Source organism: Ambystoma mexicanum, chromosome 9, assembly GCF_040938575.1.
Source record: "Ambystoma mexicanum isolate Mex_15411 chromosome 9, UKY_AmexF1_1, whole genome shotgun sequence".
NCBI classification, from domain to species: domain Eukaryota; kingdom Metazoa; phylum Chordata; class Amphibia; order Caudata; family Ambystomatidae; genus Ambystoma; species Ambystoma mexicanum.
This window is the reverse complement of record NC_090931.1, coordinates 892,452,974-892,465,560: the sequence shown is the minus strand read 5'-3', so window position 1 is coordinate 892,465,560 and position 12,587 is coordinate 892,452,974. Positions and strand designations below refer to the sequence as shown.

The window sequence follows — 12,587 nt, the reverse complement described above, 5'->3', positions numbered from 1 at the left end:
ATGGGGAATATGCATGAGCATGTGAATCCATGCCAGACCCATGCTGAAGAACAATAGTTAAAGGTAAGTAACTTAAACCTTCTTGTGTGGCTAAATTCTAAAGCAGTATAGATTTAACAAGTTCAGTTTTAAAAGTGGAGTAGAACCAAATCAGTCCAGTTCCTGTGTGGCTACGTGTAAAAGCAGAAGACCAACTCAGTACAGTTCTTGTGTGGCTAAGTTGTGAGGCAGTGTAAATGGAACCAGTGCAGCCAGGTTGGATGGAGAGGAGAGTTTGGCGATGAGTGAGTGTGATTACTCACTTGGAGTAGGTCAGATTTAAGCAGGAGTATGACTGGAGAAGGTTGAAATGGAACATTCGGTGAAAATCCAGAAGGTTATCGGGGTGTAGCTACCCTGATCAAGTAGGTATGACAGAGCACACTTGACTGACTACAGGAGGTAGGTGTGAGTCTCTGATCCAAAGTAGGCAAGCCCGTAGCTGGAAGAGAAATGAGCATGTGGCATCGAGGAATACGAATTGGGAAACCTTTAGCCCCGCTCTGCCCAGCCATCAGAAGACACACCTGATTGCCTCAGAATGGAAGAGATAACAAGGGCAGAAAGGTGGGGAAACCCCCTATACTCTAACTGAGAATCAAGGAGAAGAGATGCCAAGAATCACAGAGAAGGGTGGGGGAAACCTTTCAGTCCGATTTGAGAGCTCGGGAAGAGCCTCTGAGAAAGAGGCTGAAGGGTGCAGAACCCCTTTAAGCCTGAACTTGTGCCATTCTCTGGGTCAACCCGAATGTACCCCAGGGTTCACTGGAGGGCTCATTTCACTAATTTACATTTATGGTTCACAATTGGTATTTTGCTCATCCTGTTTTATATTTCCCAGATAAAGAGTAGTTTGAACTGCAATTCCGTCTTGGCCTGGTCATTACCACCCTCCCTTCACCCCCGTGACAGAGCAAATTAAACATTTCCCTAATACAAAATTCTCCACTTTACAAATGAAACCTCCCCAGCACACTTCCCCCCCCCCTGATACCATGGGGTTCGCTTGGGCCCAATTTAAAATTACTTACTTAGGTATAGTGGTGGCTCGTCACACCGAACGGGTCCGCGAGGAGAATTATCAGACATACCTTACAAACCTCATCACAAAACTACAGGGCTGGGCCAAGTTGCCGATTTCGCTGGCGGGCAGGATAGGGGTACTGAAGATGGTGGTACTTCCCCAACTCCTGTATAGATTTGCGAATGTCCCGCTATGGCCGGGAACCGAATTCTTTCAATCATTGACACGTATCCTCAACTCCTTCCTGTGGCACTCAGGTGCGGTCCGTCTAAAGCTCAAGACCCTTGCCACCCCCATGGAGGCTGGAGGATTTGGAGCTCCGGACTTCCTTAATTATTGGCTGGCGGCACAACTCCAACACACTGCACACTGGTTCAATGTATCGGATCCCCCCCCATGTCAGATTGGAAAGGTTATCGGTCAGTGACCGTGATATCCGATCTCTAGTGGTCACGCCCATGCCGGTGGTGTCGGACTCGCTGGATCCTACGGCTTGCACATCCCTAGCCTTACATAAATCTTGGCAAATACTGGGTACCATTCATCCCTTTCACGGCAACTTTCCGATTTGGAACTTCCTCCCGGAAGTCCCACATGTCCCTCCCTCGGTGGTCCGCACATGGGCTGAGGCGGGATACGAACTACTACGCGACATATTCAAACAGGGAAACTTTATAGAATGGCCCGACCTCCCGGCCTCCCTTAGGCGGAGACCCTCCGTTTGGCTCCAATACTCATCTCTCCGGGGGGTACTCAAGCGCAAATACATATGTTTTCCGGCACTGCCACCAGATGAACCTGCAATTACCGAACTATCCTCGCCTTCTCCTATGAGGGGAAAAACCTCCAGGCTACACACCCTACTTCAAACCAGATCACCCCCCGCATTCTCCAAACTGAGGCACGCCTGGGAGTCAGATCTCGGCTCCGAAATATCTGACGAGCTGTGGACCCATATGTGTGCACGCACCCAGTTGATCTCCTTTAACTCCCGATTCAAATTAATTCAATTTAAGGTGCTCCACAGATATCATTATACCCCGGCTAGGTTACACCGTATGTCAAGTGACTCCTCCCCTAGGTGCCCTAGATGTGGCGGCGAAGAAGCGGGGTATATACACATGATCTGGTCTTGCCCCCGACTCACCCAATTTTGGACCTCAGTATGCTCCACTATCTCATCTATTCTCGAGTGCCCCATCCCCAATGCAGTGTCTATTTCATGATTTCCCTGAACTTCACCGTGATTCCAGGAAACTGGCTAGCCTCTGTATGCTACTAGCTGTGCGTACAATCCTACTCTGCTGGCTTCGGCCGAACGCCCCTTCTCACGCACAGTGGCTCAGGGCAGCCACGTGGGCCTCTGACACCGAGGAGTCCTGGACGATGCAACAGTCCGCCCACTCCAGACCTAGGAATATATGGCAAAAATTCCGCTCATACATGTCCTCCACCGTCACCGACTCTGACCCTGCATCCCCGGACCCTTCTCTTGCCTCACCTCCAGATGACTCTTGATTCTCTCCCAACTGTCTTTGTTCTGTCCTCGCATGTGCCCCCCATGGGTGTACGTGGTTCCCTGTATTGCCTTATGTGATTTCTTCAATTTTACCATATTGAGCTGTGAGGAAAACGATCCCCTTTGCATTTCTGTTGATTTTACATGCTTTACTGTAACTTGTCTGTGCCTGTTGTACCAAGCTGAATAAACAAAAGTTTAAAAAAAAACAAATGAAACCTCAACTCTCACTGTGCCACTTCATCACAAGGCTCATTTTAACTATAAAATGGACACGAGCTACCCAATATTTAAAACTAGTGGTAGTAGTGGTGTAGTTAAGGTTTAGTTTGTACTACAATGTGCTTTGTATGGGGGCAAGCACTTTTTATTGACTGCTTGTGCGTTAAGGTTGGCACTACCAACATCTGTGGACTCCTTTTTTTTTTTTGCTGATAGCAACGTGAACTCTTTTTCTAAAACTTATTTATTCACCCCGATTTCTTTTTTTTGTGCTTGGCTATTGTGCTAAATTGTTTTACACACATTTTTCTTTTCAGAGTCTTATTCTAAGCGTATTGGTGTGGGCTTGTATGCCGTGGTTGTTATGTATGGCTGAATTGCATTGTGCTTATTATCCTTACAGCATCTTCCCGACTGTAACATCCCGACTATATTATTGTTGTTGTTGAGGGAGATAGAGGGAGAGAGGGAGATAGAGGGAGAGAGGGGGAGAGGGGGAGAGGGACACAGAGACACATGGTGTGGGCTTGTATGCAGTACCTCAAGTGCATGACTGTTGTGGTGATTCTGTTCCATGCATATTTTTCTGAGATTATATGTTTTAACAGTTATAGATCATAGTGTGATCATGATGTGGGCTTGCATTCAGTGCCTGTTTTCTGACTATTGAGCTGAACTGTATTCTTTGTATCTTACTCGGAGTATATTGTTTTTGCTTGCATTGTTCATAGCGCTCACCGGAATAGTAATAAACGCATACAGTCATGCGCACCTACATGTTGGGATCACGGTATGCCTGATATAGGAAATTTCAATATCCACAACAATAGCCCCCATGGGGATAATGTGCATATAATAGATGATGGGAACTATTTTGAATTATTTGTCAATTAGTCCAGCTGAAGATTTTTCTGGCTCTATGGAAATCACAATGCAGTTTTTTGTAGGGGTTTCCTTTTTACAGCATTTTAGCTTCACTGTATGAGTATATGTGTTTGCTTTCTTTGTTTTCTTGACTTCTTTTTGGGTACAGGAGGTCCCTTTTCATCCCCACTTACACTGTAACTCATTTCCTTAGACAGCACTGATAAGTCCCTATCGCTCCCAGTGTAAGGGGAAACTGCCCCTATTCTGATTCATATTATTGCTACCCTCTATAACTAACCGGTCATTGGAGACTGCGTCACCCACATTCTTTTTTTGTTGCCATATTAGGACAAATGGCTTCCTCATTATTTTAGGCCCAGTCTTCACATACCACTGAATTTGTTTGTAGCCTTCCTTGCATCCTGAGGTGGCAATTACCGTATATATCGGGGAGCTTCAATCTATGGACCGCCAGTTGTTTTGGACCATGACCCCCAGCATTGACTGAGATTGCTAGGGCAAATGGGAGTTTTATTTCAAAACATCTGGAAAGCCAAAGGTTGCAAAACTCTGTAGAGCCAATGGTTGCAGACCCCTGCCCTATATGTTCAGTCCCTGTTCCAGGATCTATACAGAGCCCACAAACGGGTTGCTCAATGAATGGGAACCATCAGTTAAGGATTTGTCAGACCCCCTAATCCACATCCCCTCTAGATTGATGGTAAAAATGTAATTTTGCTGGACAACTAGAATTGGATGGTCAACAGAACTTGCAGGCCTTTGTTTCTCGCCCCGTGCTACTAGGGCTGTGATAATTCCCAGCCCTGCTGTTGTGCATATCTGGAGAGGATCTGGGGCCTTTCCGGAGTCGACCACTGGATCCTGATTCTGAAGAAATGGAGAGGACCTAAAGGGTCTCCAGCAATTCCGCATTAAGCCTTCTTTGCTGCAGCCGAACCTCGTAAGGCATAGCTCAGCCTCCCCTCTCTTGACCAAGGAATACTTTTTGATATGATTCCCTCCCTTAAGATGATGGAAACATTCAGTTCACCATCCTTCATTGTTTCCCGGGCCTTCCCAGAATCTCTGTGCAGAGTGCTGCTAGTCTTGAGAAGGGGCTCCACTTGTTAGTAGACAAAAAGCTGGCCTTCATTGTTGCACCTCCTTTGGCAATGTCATCATGGGGAATTACTGTTTATAGCCCTGCTGCTGCTCCTGGTGGTTTGACAGTTGGATGCTATGTCTGACTCCTTTTGTCATGAATTGCATTGTCTTTAACATTTTGCGAAGGTCACCCAAATCTTATCAACTGCTGTTGCTTCTTCTGTGCCCTTCTGCGTATTTGCATCCTGCTTCGGGATCCTTGGGGTCCAGGCCTAGTCTTCTGTAACCACCCATCAGTGTAGACCGGAACAGATGCCATCCAGACCGAATCAGGAAACGTAACCCCAGGGCCGCCTCCACAGCATCCATCAGTGTGTGAGCAGGTTCCCCTGGGTCATTGTGAGTCGCTTTTGTTCCTTATTTGGGCCTGTGGGGCTTGTTTACATATCCATTTTGGTGCACTCCTTGGCCGCAACGCTCTTACCTGAGTTGAGTCCCTTTATCTACAGCCATCACTTATCTTACATTTGGTGGTGGATCCTCAGTCTAAGAATATTTTCTGGGGTCCTCCAGGCAGCCTCAACTTTGTCTGCTCTGGTTTTGCCATAGAGAACTGTAAGTACATATTTACCTGTGTTGACACCGTAACTGCTGTCTTTGGCCAGTTGTTTCCAATGGAAGTTTCTGGTTCTGTTTTAGCCCCTCAAAGTAACTTGAAATATTGCTTACTTTTGAACACTGTGCGAACATTTGGCAAGGGGCTAGAGTTGGACATTTTGAGTCACTTTTTTGGTTTTTAAGCATTTTAAAAGATTTTTAAAGCTGTGTTGTGCGATGCATCCAACCTTTTCTTCACACTTTAAATTGCAACTGTGTGTACAATTCTGTGTTACTAACGGTGTTGTTGTAGTTTAAATTGTTTGGCCCATGTTGAGCTTTATTACTGATTTTTCTATCTGCCTTGGTGTATTTACTTACCTTTTCTGTATATTTATTTTATGTGCACAATACAGTACACAGTGCAGAATATTTTACACAGTGTTATTGTGGGTGAGATTTCGTTCTTATACCAGTCCCAACTCCTCCTAAAATGAAGCCTTACTGCCTTACGGCTCAATCAAGCTTACCAATGATATTTACTGGTTGGTCTCTCAGAATCCTTCACCAGAGATATTCCGAAAAACCCTCCTCCTATTGAGGAATGGATTTAGGCATGGAAACATTGATACCATCTTTCTATATTTGGCATGAACGTTCAGTTCTTGCTGGATCAGCTGCATGGCAAACATGTGTTTTTTTCATTTTCCTGTATAGAGCGTCATGTAACCTTAATCATATATTTATGGCGTAACTCTATATGTAGAAACACAAAAATTAAAGATAAAGACACTAACAACAACTTATGTAGGTTCTGTGATGAGTATGTCGAATCATTGCAACATCTAGTGGCAGAATGTTTGGCTCTAAAACCAGAACTGACGGTGGCTTTGGGAGAGTTTGCCCCCATTAACGGAAACATGGTTGATTGGTGGTTTAATCTACTATCTGGACACAATTATATGCTGACCTGTGCTACTGTTGATTACCTTGATAGACTTTTGAAAAGGTGAAGATTGCATAGACTGTTCACATTGAAAGATTGAAGTCTGAGCTCCCGGTTCAGGCACAATTTGACACCAAATAACATTCTTCTGATGTATATGATCGTCATCCTTTCTTCCCTTTTCCTCCTTTGGTCTTGAGTAACTATAAATGATTAATGTGTTGAGGCTTCTATGGCTTTCTCTCTCGCTTTCTTCCTTGTGTCTCCTTTTAAAATGACATGACGAATGGTTGTTAAAAACATTTTTTAGGTTCTTCTTTTGTTAAAAAGTTTTGTACAAAACGAATACAAATTAAAAAAAAATGTAAACTAGATATTAGGTTTACCACACTTTTGCTGATTGGATTTTCTTTAATGCATTTTCGCCAAATTATTTCTAACTTTTTTTAACCACAAACTTGCAGATGATAAGTATGGGTTCTACCCCTGCTGTTTGTGGCTAAAACAAAAAAGTGGAAATGTGTGAAGAAAAAAATGTGAGCAAAATGCCATTCGACAAAAAAAGCAAACATTCATAGATCCAGATAGGAACCATATTTTAAATATGGAAATGTTTTAACAAAACATTTTGTGTTGGTGTGTCTAGATTTCGACATTATCCCTGATGTGGAACTTAGAATAAAAGTAAGAAGCTTTTCATTTGGTAGCATTTCAAACTCCCAGGTTGTTAAGGAGCATAACTTGTCATTCTGAGTGTGATGATACCGAACACAGTTCAGATATGTCTCAAGACAAAATAATTTAGTGCTGTTTTGTCCCTTAAGTGTGGTTTTTGTTGTTGGGATTTTACATTCCACCGCCTGTCAAAGCCACTTGAACAACTTTCTCAAATTCAGGTCTCTAAGGGACATCATAGCTCTGACAAAGGGCACAACGGTTGAACTTCAACAATCCCACTCTCTCGCACAAGTGCATAACCCCCTCTCCCCAACCCCCCTCACTCCCGCTGCTTTCAACACAATTGTTGCTCTAAGTAAACATAACACCGTAACCATCATTGGAACCCCTGCCTATGAAGCTAAAACATGTTTTTGTATTATTTCCACAGGTCTTGTGTATGACACTATAATGCTTAAGCACCAGTGTACCTGTGGGAACACCAACAGCCACCCTGAGCACGCAGGCAGGATACAGAGCATCTGGTCTCGGCTTCAGGAGACAGGACTGCGTGGAAAGTGCGAGGTAAGTCCTCAAGTGCATCAGAGAGAGTTTTGTTACTCGGGGACCTTGTCTCTTGAATGTAATCATCACAGCAGTGATGACAACCCACGGAAAGCAATCTGAAGACAAATCTGTACCTTAGCTTCTGGAGCTTTTATTATGCTTTGATTCACATGCTTTGCGTATGCTGTCATCTAGTGGTTGGTGTGGAGTATTACGGGTTTACATTCAAAAGCTTAAAAACTCTACAGAATATTTGTATTGATATATAGAGGTACAGGTACAACAGTTGCTGTCAAGCCATGCCACAATACTTTACATTCTCCTAGCCACCGTTTTTAGTCATTTTGGTTTCTGCTTATTGCTTTCTGAGTGAGTTATCCATAATGTGATCATTATTTATTTTCATTAAATAAACACTGATTAGCCGGGTCCCAGAAAACGTTTTAGCGAGAGAAAACCAGCTTAATTAAATAGATAAACAGATAACATTGCCTATTTGGTTTCATGGTTCTTTATTTTTGTGAATTGTGCCCCTTAAAAAGTGCATCATTGCCAACTTCCAGTTGTGTAACCAGCATTAAATAACAAAGTAAACAAACAGGACCATGTTAGGGATGATCCCCTCAGCCTCGTTTTCTGGGAGTGTGAGGGCCTATCTTTAATTTATTTATTAATTTCAATGCTTATATCAGGCGCCACCACTCTTAGGCTGACTACACAGACACAGGACAAAGAGAGGACAATACAATAAAAGGTTGAGGCGACACTTAGTCAATTCCTTTCTTAAAACAAAGTGAGGAGGGAAGGTCGTTTCAGGCCCTTGGTGCCTAGATGTGAAAACCCGTATATGATATGATATGATAGGTTATTTATGATGCGCTTAATACCCAGAGGTTTCTAAGCGCGGACCTGGGGATCGAACCTATGTTGCTCCATGCGGTCTTGCTTCCAAGGCGAGCATGTTGCCCTTGAGCTATCCGCCCAAGACCTCCCGTACCCCCCTATTTATGAGTTTGAAGCAGGGTTGATTAAGCAAGGTACTATAATTCGATCTGTCAAGTACTTGGAAGGGAATAGGAGGCGGCAGTACCCAAAATGCATATTTGCATTAGAGCTAGTACCTTATGCTGAATCCGATGATTCACAGGTAGCCAATGTAGCGAACGCCATAAGGTTGCTACATGTTCAGATTTGGCCAATCCATGGATAGCTCGAACATCCCCATTCTGCAATGTCTGCAGCTTATTCGCATTGCCTTTAGATGTGCCAGCCAGCTGGCTGTTACAGAAATCAAGCCTTGAATTAATCAAGGCAGTGGCAAGCAACGCTCCATTTTCCATGGTGAGGTAAGGGATAATCTGGCGCAATACTCATGTTTTTTAAATGACAAATGGGAATCAAAGTAAATTTCCAAAGTTTTTACATAGGGAGCAACCTTAATTACACTCCCATTGATGACAAATTGATCATATCGGGGATCCATTTTCCTCAGACTAGGCCCAGAACCAACAACAATTAACTCTGTCTTATTGTCGTTGAGGGACAATGGGCCTCATTATAACTGTGCCTGTCAGGAAACAACGGTGCCGGTAAGCTTACCGGCACGTTGTTTCTGGACCGGCACACAACTCTGTGGGCCGGTCCTGCCCGCCTGGCAGGTCGGCACCCGCCCGCTGACTTTTCACGGAAGCACAGGCACCGTTAACAACTGCACCAGTGCTTCCGTGGTCCTCATTCCCATAGAGTCCTATTGTACTCTATGGGAATGGGGGTTTACAATTTACCGGCGCCTGACTTTCCGGGCCGCCGGGGTACTAATCTCCCGGTGGCACCAGGAAGTCAGGTGCTGGTAAATCATTACGGGTCTGACGGCAAACTGCCGGTAGCACTGGCACGGTTACCGCCAGACCCGTAATCAGGCCCAATTAGTTGCTAGCCATCCACGACTGCATCATCGATTAAATCCTATTGATTGCCTGGGAGTCACGATCATAATCATTGGACAGTTGTAATAATAAGATTTGAGAATCGTCGGCGTAGTTGGTGTAAGTTACGCCGATGCTATCCAACAAATGGTATACATATGAAACAATGTTTGGGATAAAACTGATCCCTCGGGGAGGCCACAGTCCAGCATCACCGGGCAAACATGGAAATCACCCAAGGGCCAATCTTGCTGAACACGGCCCCAGATAAGACTTAATTCATGCAGCTGCGTCCTCTGTGCGTTTTGCCAACCTCTTTGCAAGAAGAGTGGTCAACGAGGTCAAAAGCCGCAGATAAATGTAGCAGAAACCATAAAGCAGAATGACCCCCATTAACAATTTTGGTCATATTGGATTTTAGGTTGAGTAAAGCTGATTCGGTTCGATGCCTGGCTCTGAAGCCAGATCGACGAACCCCCAGAATGTTCTGTTCCTCAATAAACTTCTGCAGTTGCAAGTATGCTATTCTGTCAATGATCTTCATCAGAAAGGGCACATTTGTAATGGGTCTAAAATCACTTGCAGCTGCAGGGTCCAGATTTTCTTCTTGAGGAGGGGGGTGATCTAAGCTTCTTTGAGACAGGTTGGGACACTAAACTCAGAAAAAGAGGCATTGACCACTTGCGTAATTGCAGGAAGGAGAATGTCCAAACCGTCCTTTATGGTCTGAGCTGGACAAGCATCACCAAAACAAGCTGTAGGTTTAAGGTTCTTTATAATAGAACATACTTCATTTTTCAAGACTTTCCGGGGCAAAAACCTGGTATGATCTGTAAGTGCCATAGACATAACGGATCAGATGTCAGTTTATTGAACAATAATTTGTGAGAATTGATCGCTTGTTGATGTTTAGCGATCTTGCTCATAATTTCATTTTGAGTGTCTTGGCACTAGGCATCAGATATATCAAAACAAGCCTTCTGATAAGTCTTTCCCTCCAGCTCCTTAAGGATTACAAACAATTCCCTAGGCTGGACCTAGCATTAGATCTTCTCTGGTTATAAATAACCTTTTTAAAGACGAGAAAAGCCTGCCTGTAATCTTTGACAGATTTTCTATAAACAAGTATGGGCTCAGTACAAGGTTTCTTGTGCCAGGCTCTTTCAAATTGCCTTTTTGCTTTCCTTTATTTAATGATGTCGAATTAATAACTTTCACTTGAACTGGCGCAAGTACATTAATCGCCCTGTTAAGGACCTGCTGGATGATCTCTGTGATATCATTAGTATTTGAGAGGGTATGTAACCTTGAGAGACCTGGAGAAACTAGGAGCGCAATGGCTATTGGAGTGAGCTTTTTCAAGTTCTTGAATTTTTTCTGAATTCTAGTATTCATGTCCGTTCGTAGTATTGCCATTGGTAGTACCATCTTGAAAGAAAGTAGCCAATGGCCCTACCATGGACAATGTTTGTTGGACGATATAGGAATGTTCAGATTATTCAACAGGACCCAATCTAAAATGTTTCCATCTGAGCGTGTAGCAGACTTGACATATTGTTCTCCAATAGCTTCCAACACATTCAATAATGATGCAGCGTGATGGTCAGCTTTGTTATATATCCAAGAATTAAAATTGCCCAGTAACATAGAATGATAATTAGGTTTCATACTGTCATAAAGGAATGCCATACTGTCATAATTCTATGTATACATGCTTCTTTAAGCATTCTTTGTCTCGCCTAGCAGTAGTAGTTGTTGAGCAGTCCGGCTCCATTCCTAGAATGGGATCTTGGTGGTTTAGAAACAGAAGACATTATTATTTGACATAAAATGATATTCACACAAAGATAGTTAAACAAATATTCTTCTCCAAACCCTTTCTCGCACAAAATTGTAAGTACAATGTATGTTCATGTTGTAGAGAATTTCAACTGTTTCAGAATGTTTGTAAGAGTATTCTGAGGCCCTGACCATGCTGTTTAAGGTCCGCTGTGAAGTTAAAGGTCACATTTTCAAATACCAAGTTGGATGATTTTTACACTGCAAACCTACCTTAAGACCTGTACCAGAGTTAGTTTCTTGTCTGAGTGGGACACAGATCCAGATGCTTTGGTTAAGTGTAGATTTCAAGGGTACACATCGTCCCAGTGTAAAAGATGGCTGCTGACTCCGGAAACCCTTGGGTCAATTCCAGAAGGCAATCAAAGTCCATGAAATGCCGCGGCTCGTGTCTTCAGCTTTTTCAACTTCTTGCAGTTGATGCTTCTGGTGGTTGCAGTGTTGAAGGTTAACAGAACAGTACCCAGGTTCTAGTAACGCAGGAATATTTCAGGTGACAACAAGGAGGACCTTTAAGCAAAATGAACTGCTGTCAGGCAACTAGTGCAGCTACTGGCCCAGTGAATAGAACACTGTCTGGGATAAAGGGCATGCCGAAGATGTCCAGTTCACTGATGGTGCAGGTCTAAACTGGGGGATGCATGCCAGTCAAGCAGAGGTAATTCAAGCAAGAGAAGGACTCCTTGGAGTCACAGTTTTCATTTTTACTTCTTGCATTGCTGTTTCTGTGTGTTTGCTTTCAGGTTGTTACCACAGCAATTGGGGCCTGTCGTTTGGCAGTGCTCTGTGTCATGCTTGTGCCTCTACACATAGGGTCCATGCATGAACTAGATAGCAAGACTTGCATCAAAAGTAGGGCATCCTAGAGGATACTCTGCCTTTTGGATTAGGGGATGCAATTGCCGGTTCCTTGGTTCCCTCCGGTCGGCGTCTGCAGATATTGAGCAGAGCTATGCTGTTAGATCTGAACTTAAAACAGTGTTTGGACCAGCTGATTCCCTGCAATTATTCTTAAGGGTTTGATGCACTTTCTGTGCTGTGAGGTTTGACTTAAGAATGCAGATCATCTGTTTAAGTACCAATGTTGGGTGCTGATTGCAGACTTGGCTGCCAATCATAGGGGCACAAACCATTGACATTGTTGGCAGCCATCCAATCACTCAGGGCTCCCTCATTCAGCTTTTGCATGTTTCATCCCAGTGTTTATCCTCAGGTGTAGATTGAAGGCTGGATGCCTCTCCGAGGTATCCAATAGCCATGACCATGTATGACAAGATCTGT

General features: G+C 43.8%; 1 protein-coding gene across 6 annotated transcripts in view; it reads left to right on the top strand.

Annotated features, from left to right (window-relative positions):
* Positions 1-12,587, top strand: part of HDAC4 (histone deacetylase 4) — a 2,586,716-nt gene that overhangs the window by 1,896,137 nt on the left and 677,992 nt on the right. For all 6 annotated transcript variants that reach the window (XM_069616020.1, XM_069616021.1, XM_069616018.1 and 3 more), the window contains one exon: positions 7,427-7,560. In XM_069616020.1, the coding sequence (XP_069472121.1) occupies positions 7,427-7,560 (134 nt within the window). The remainder of the gene's footprint in view (positions 1-7,426; positions 7,561-12,587) is intronic.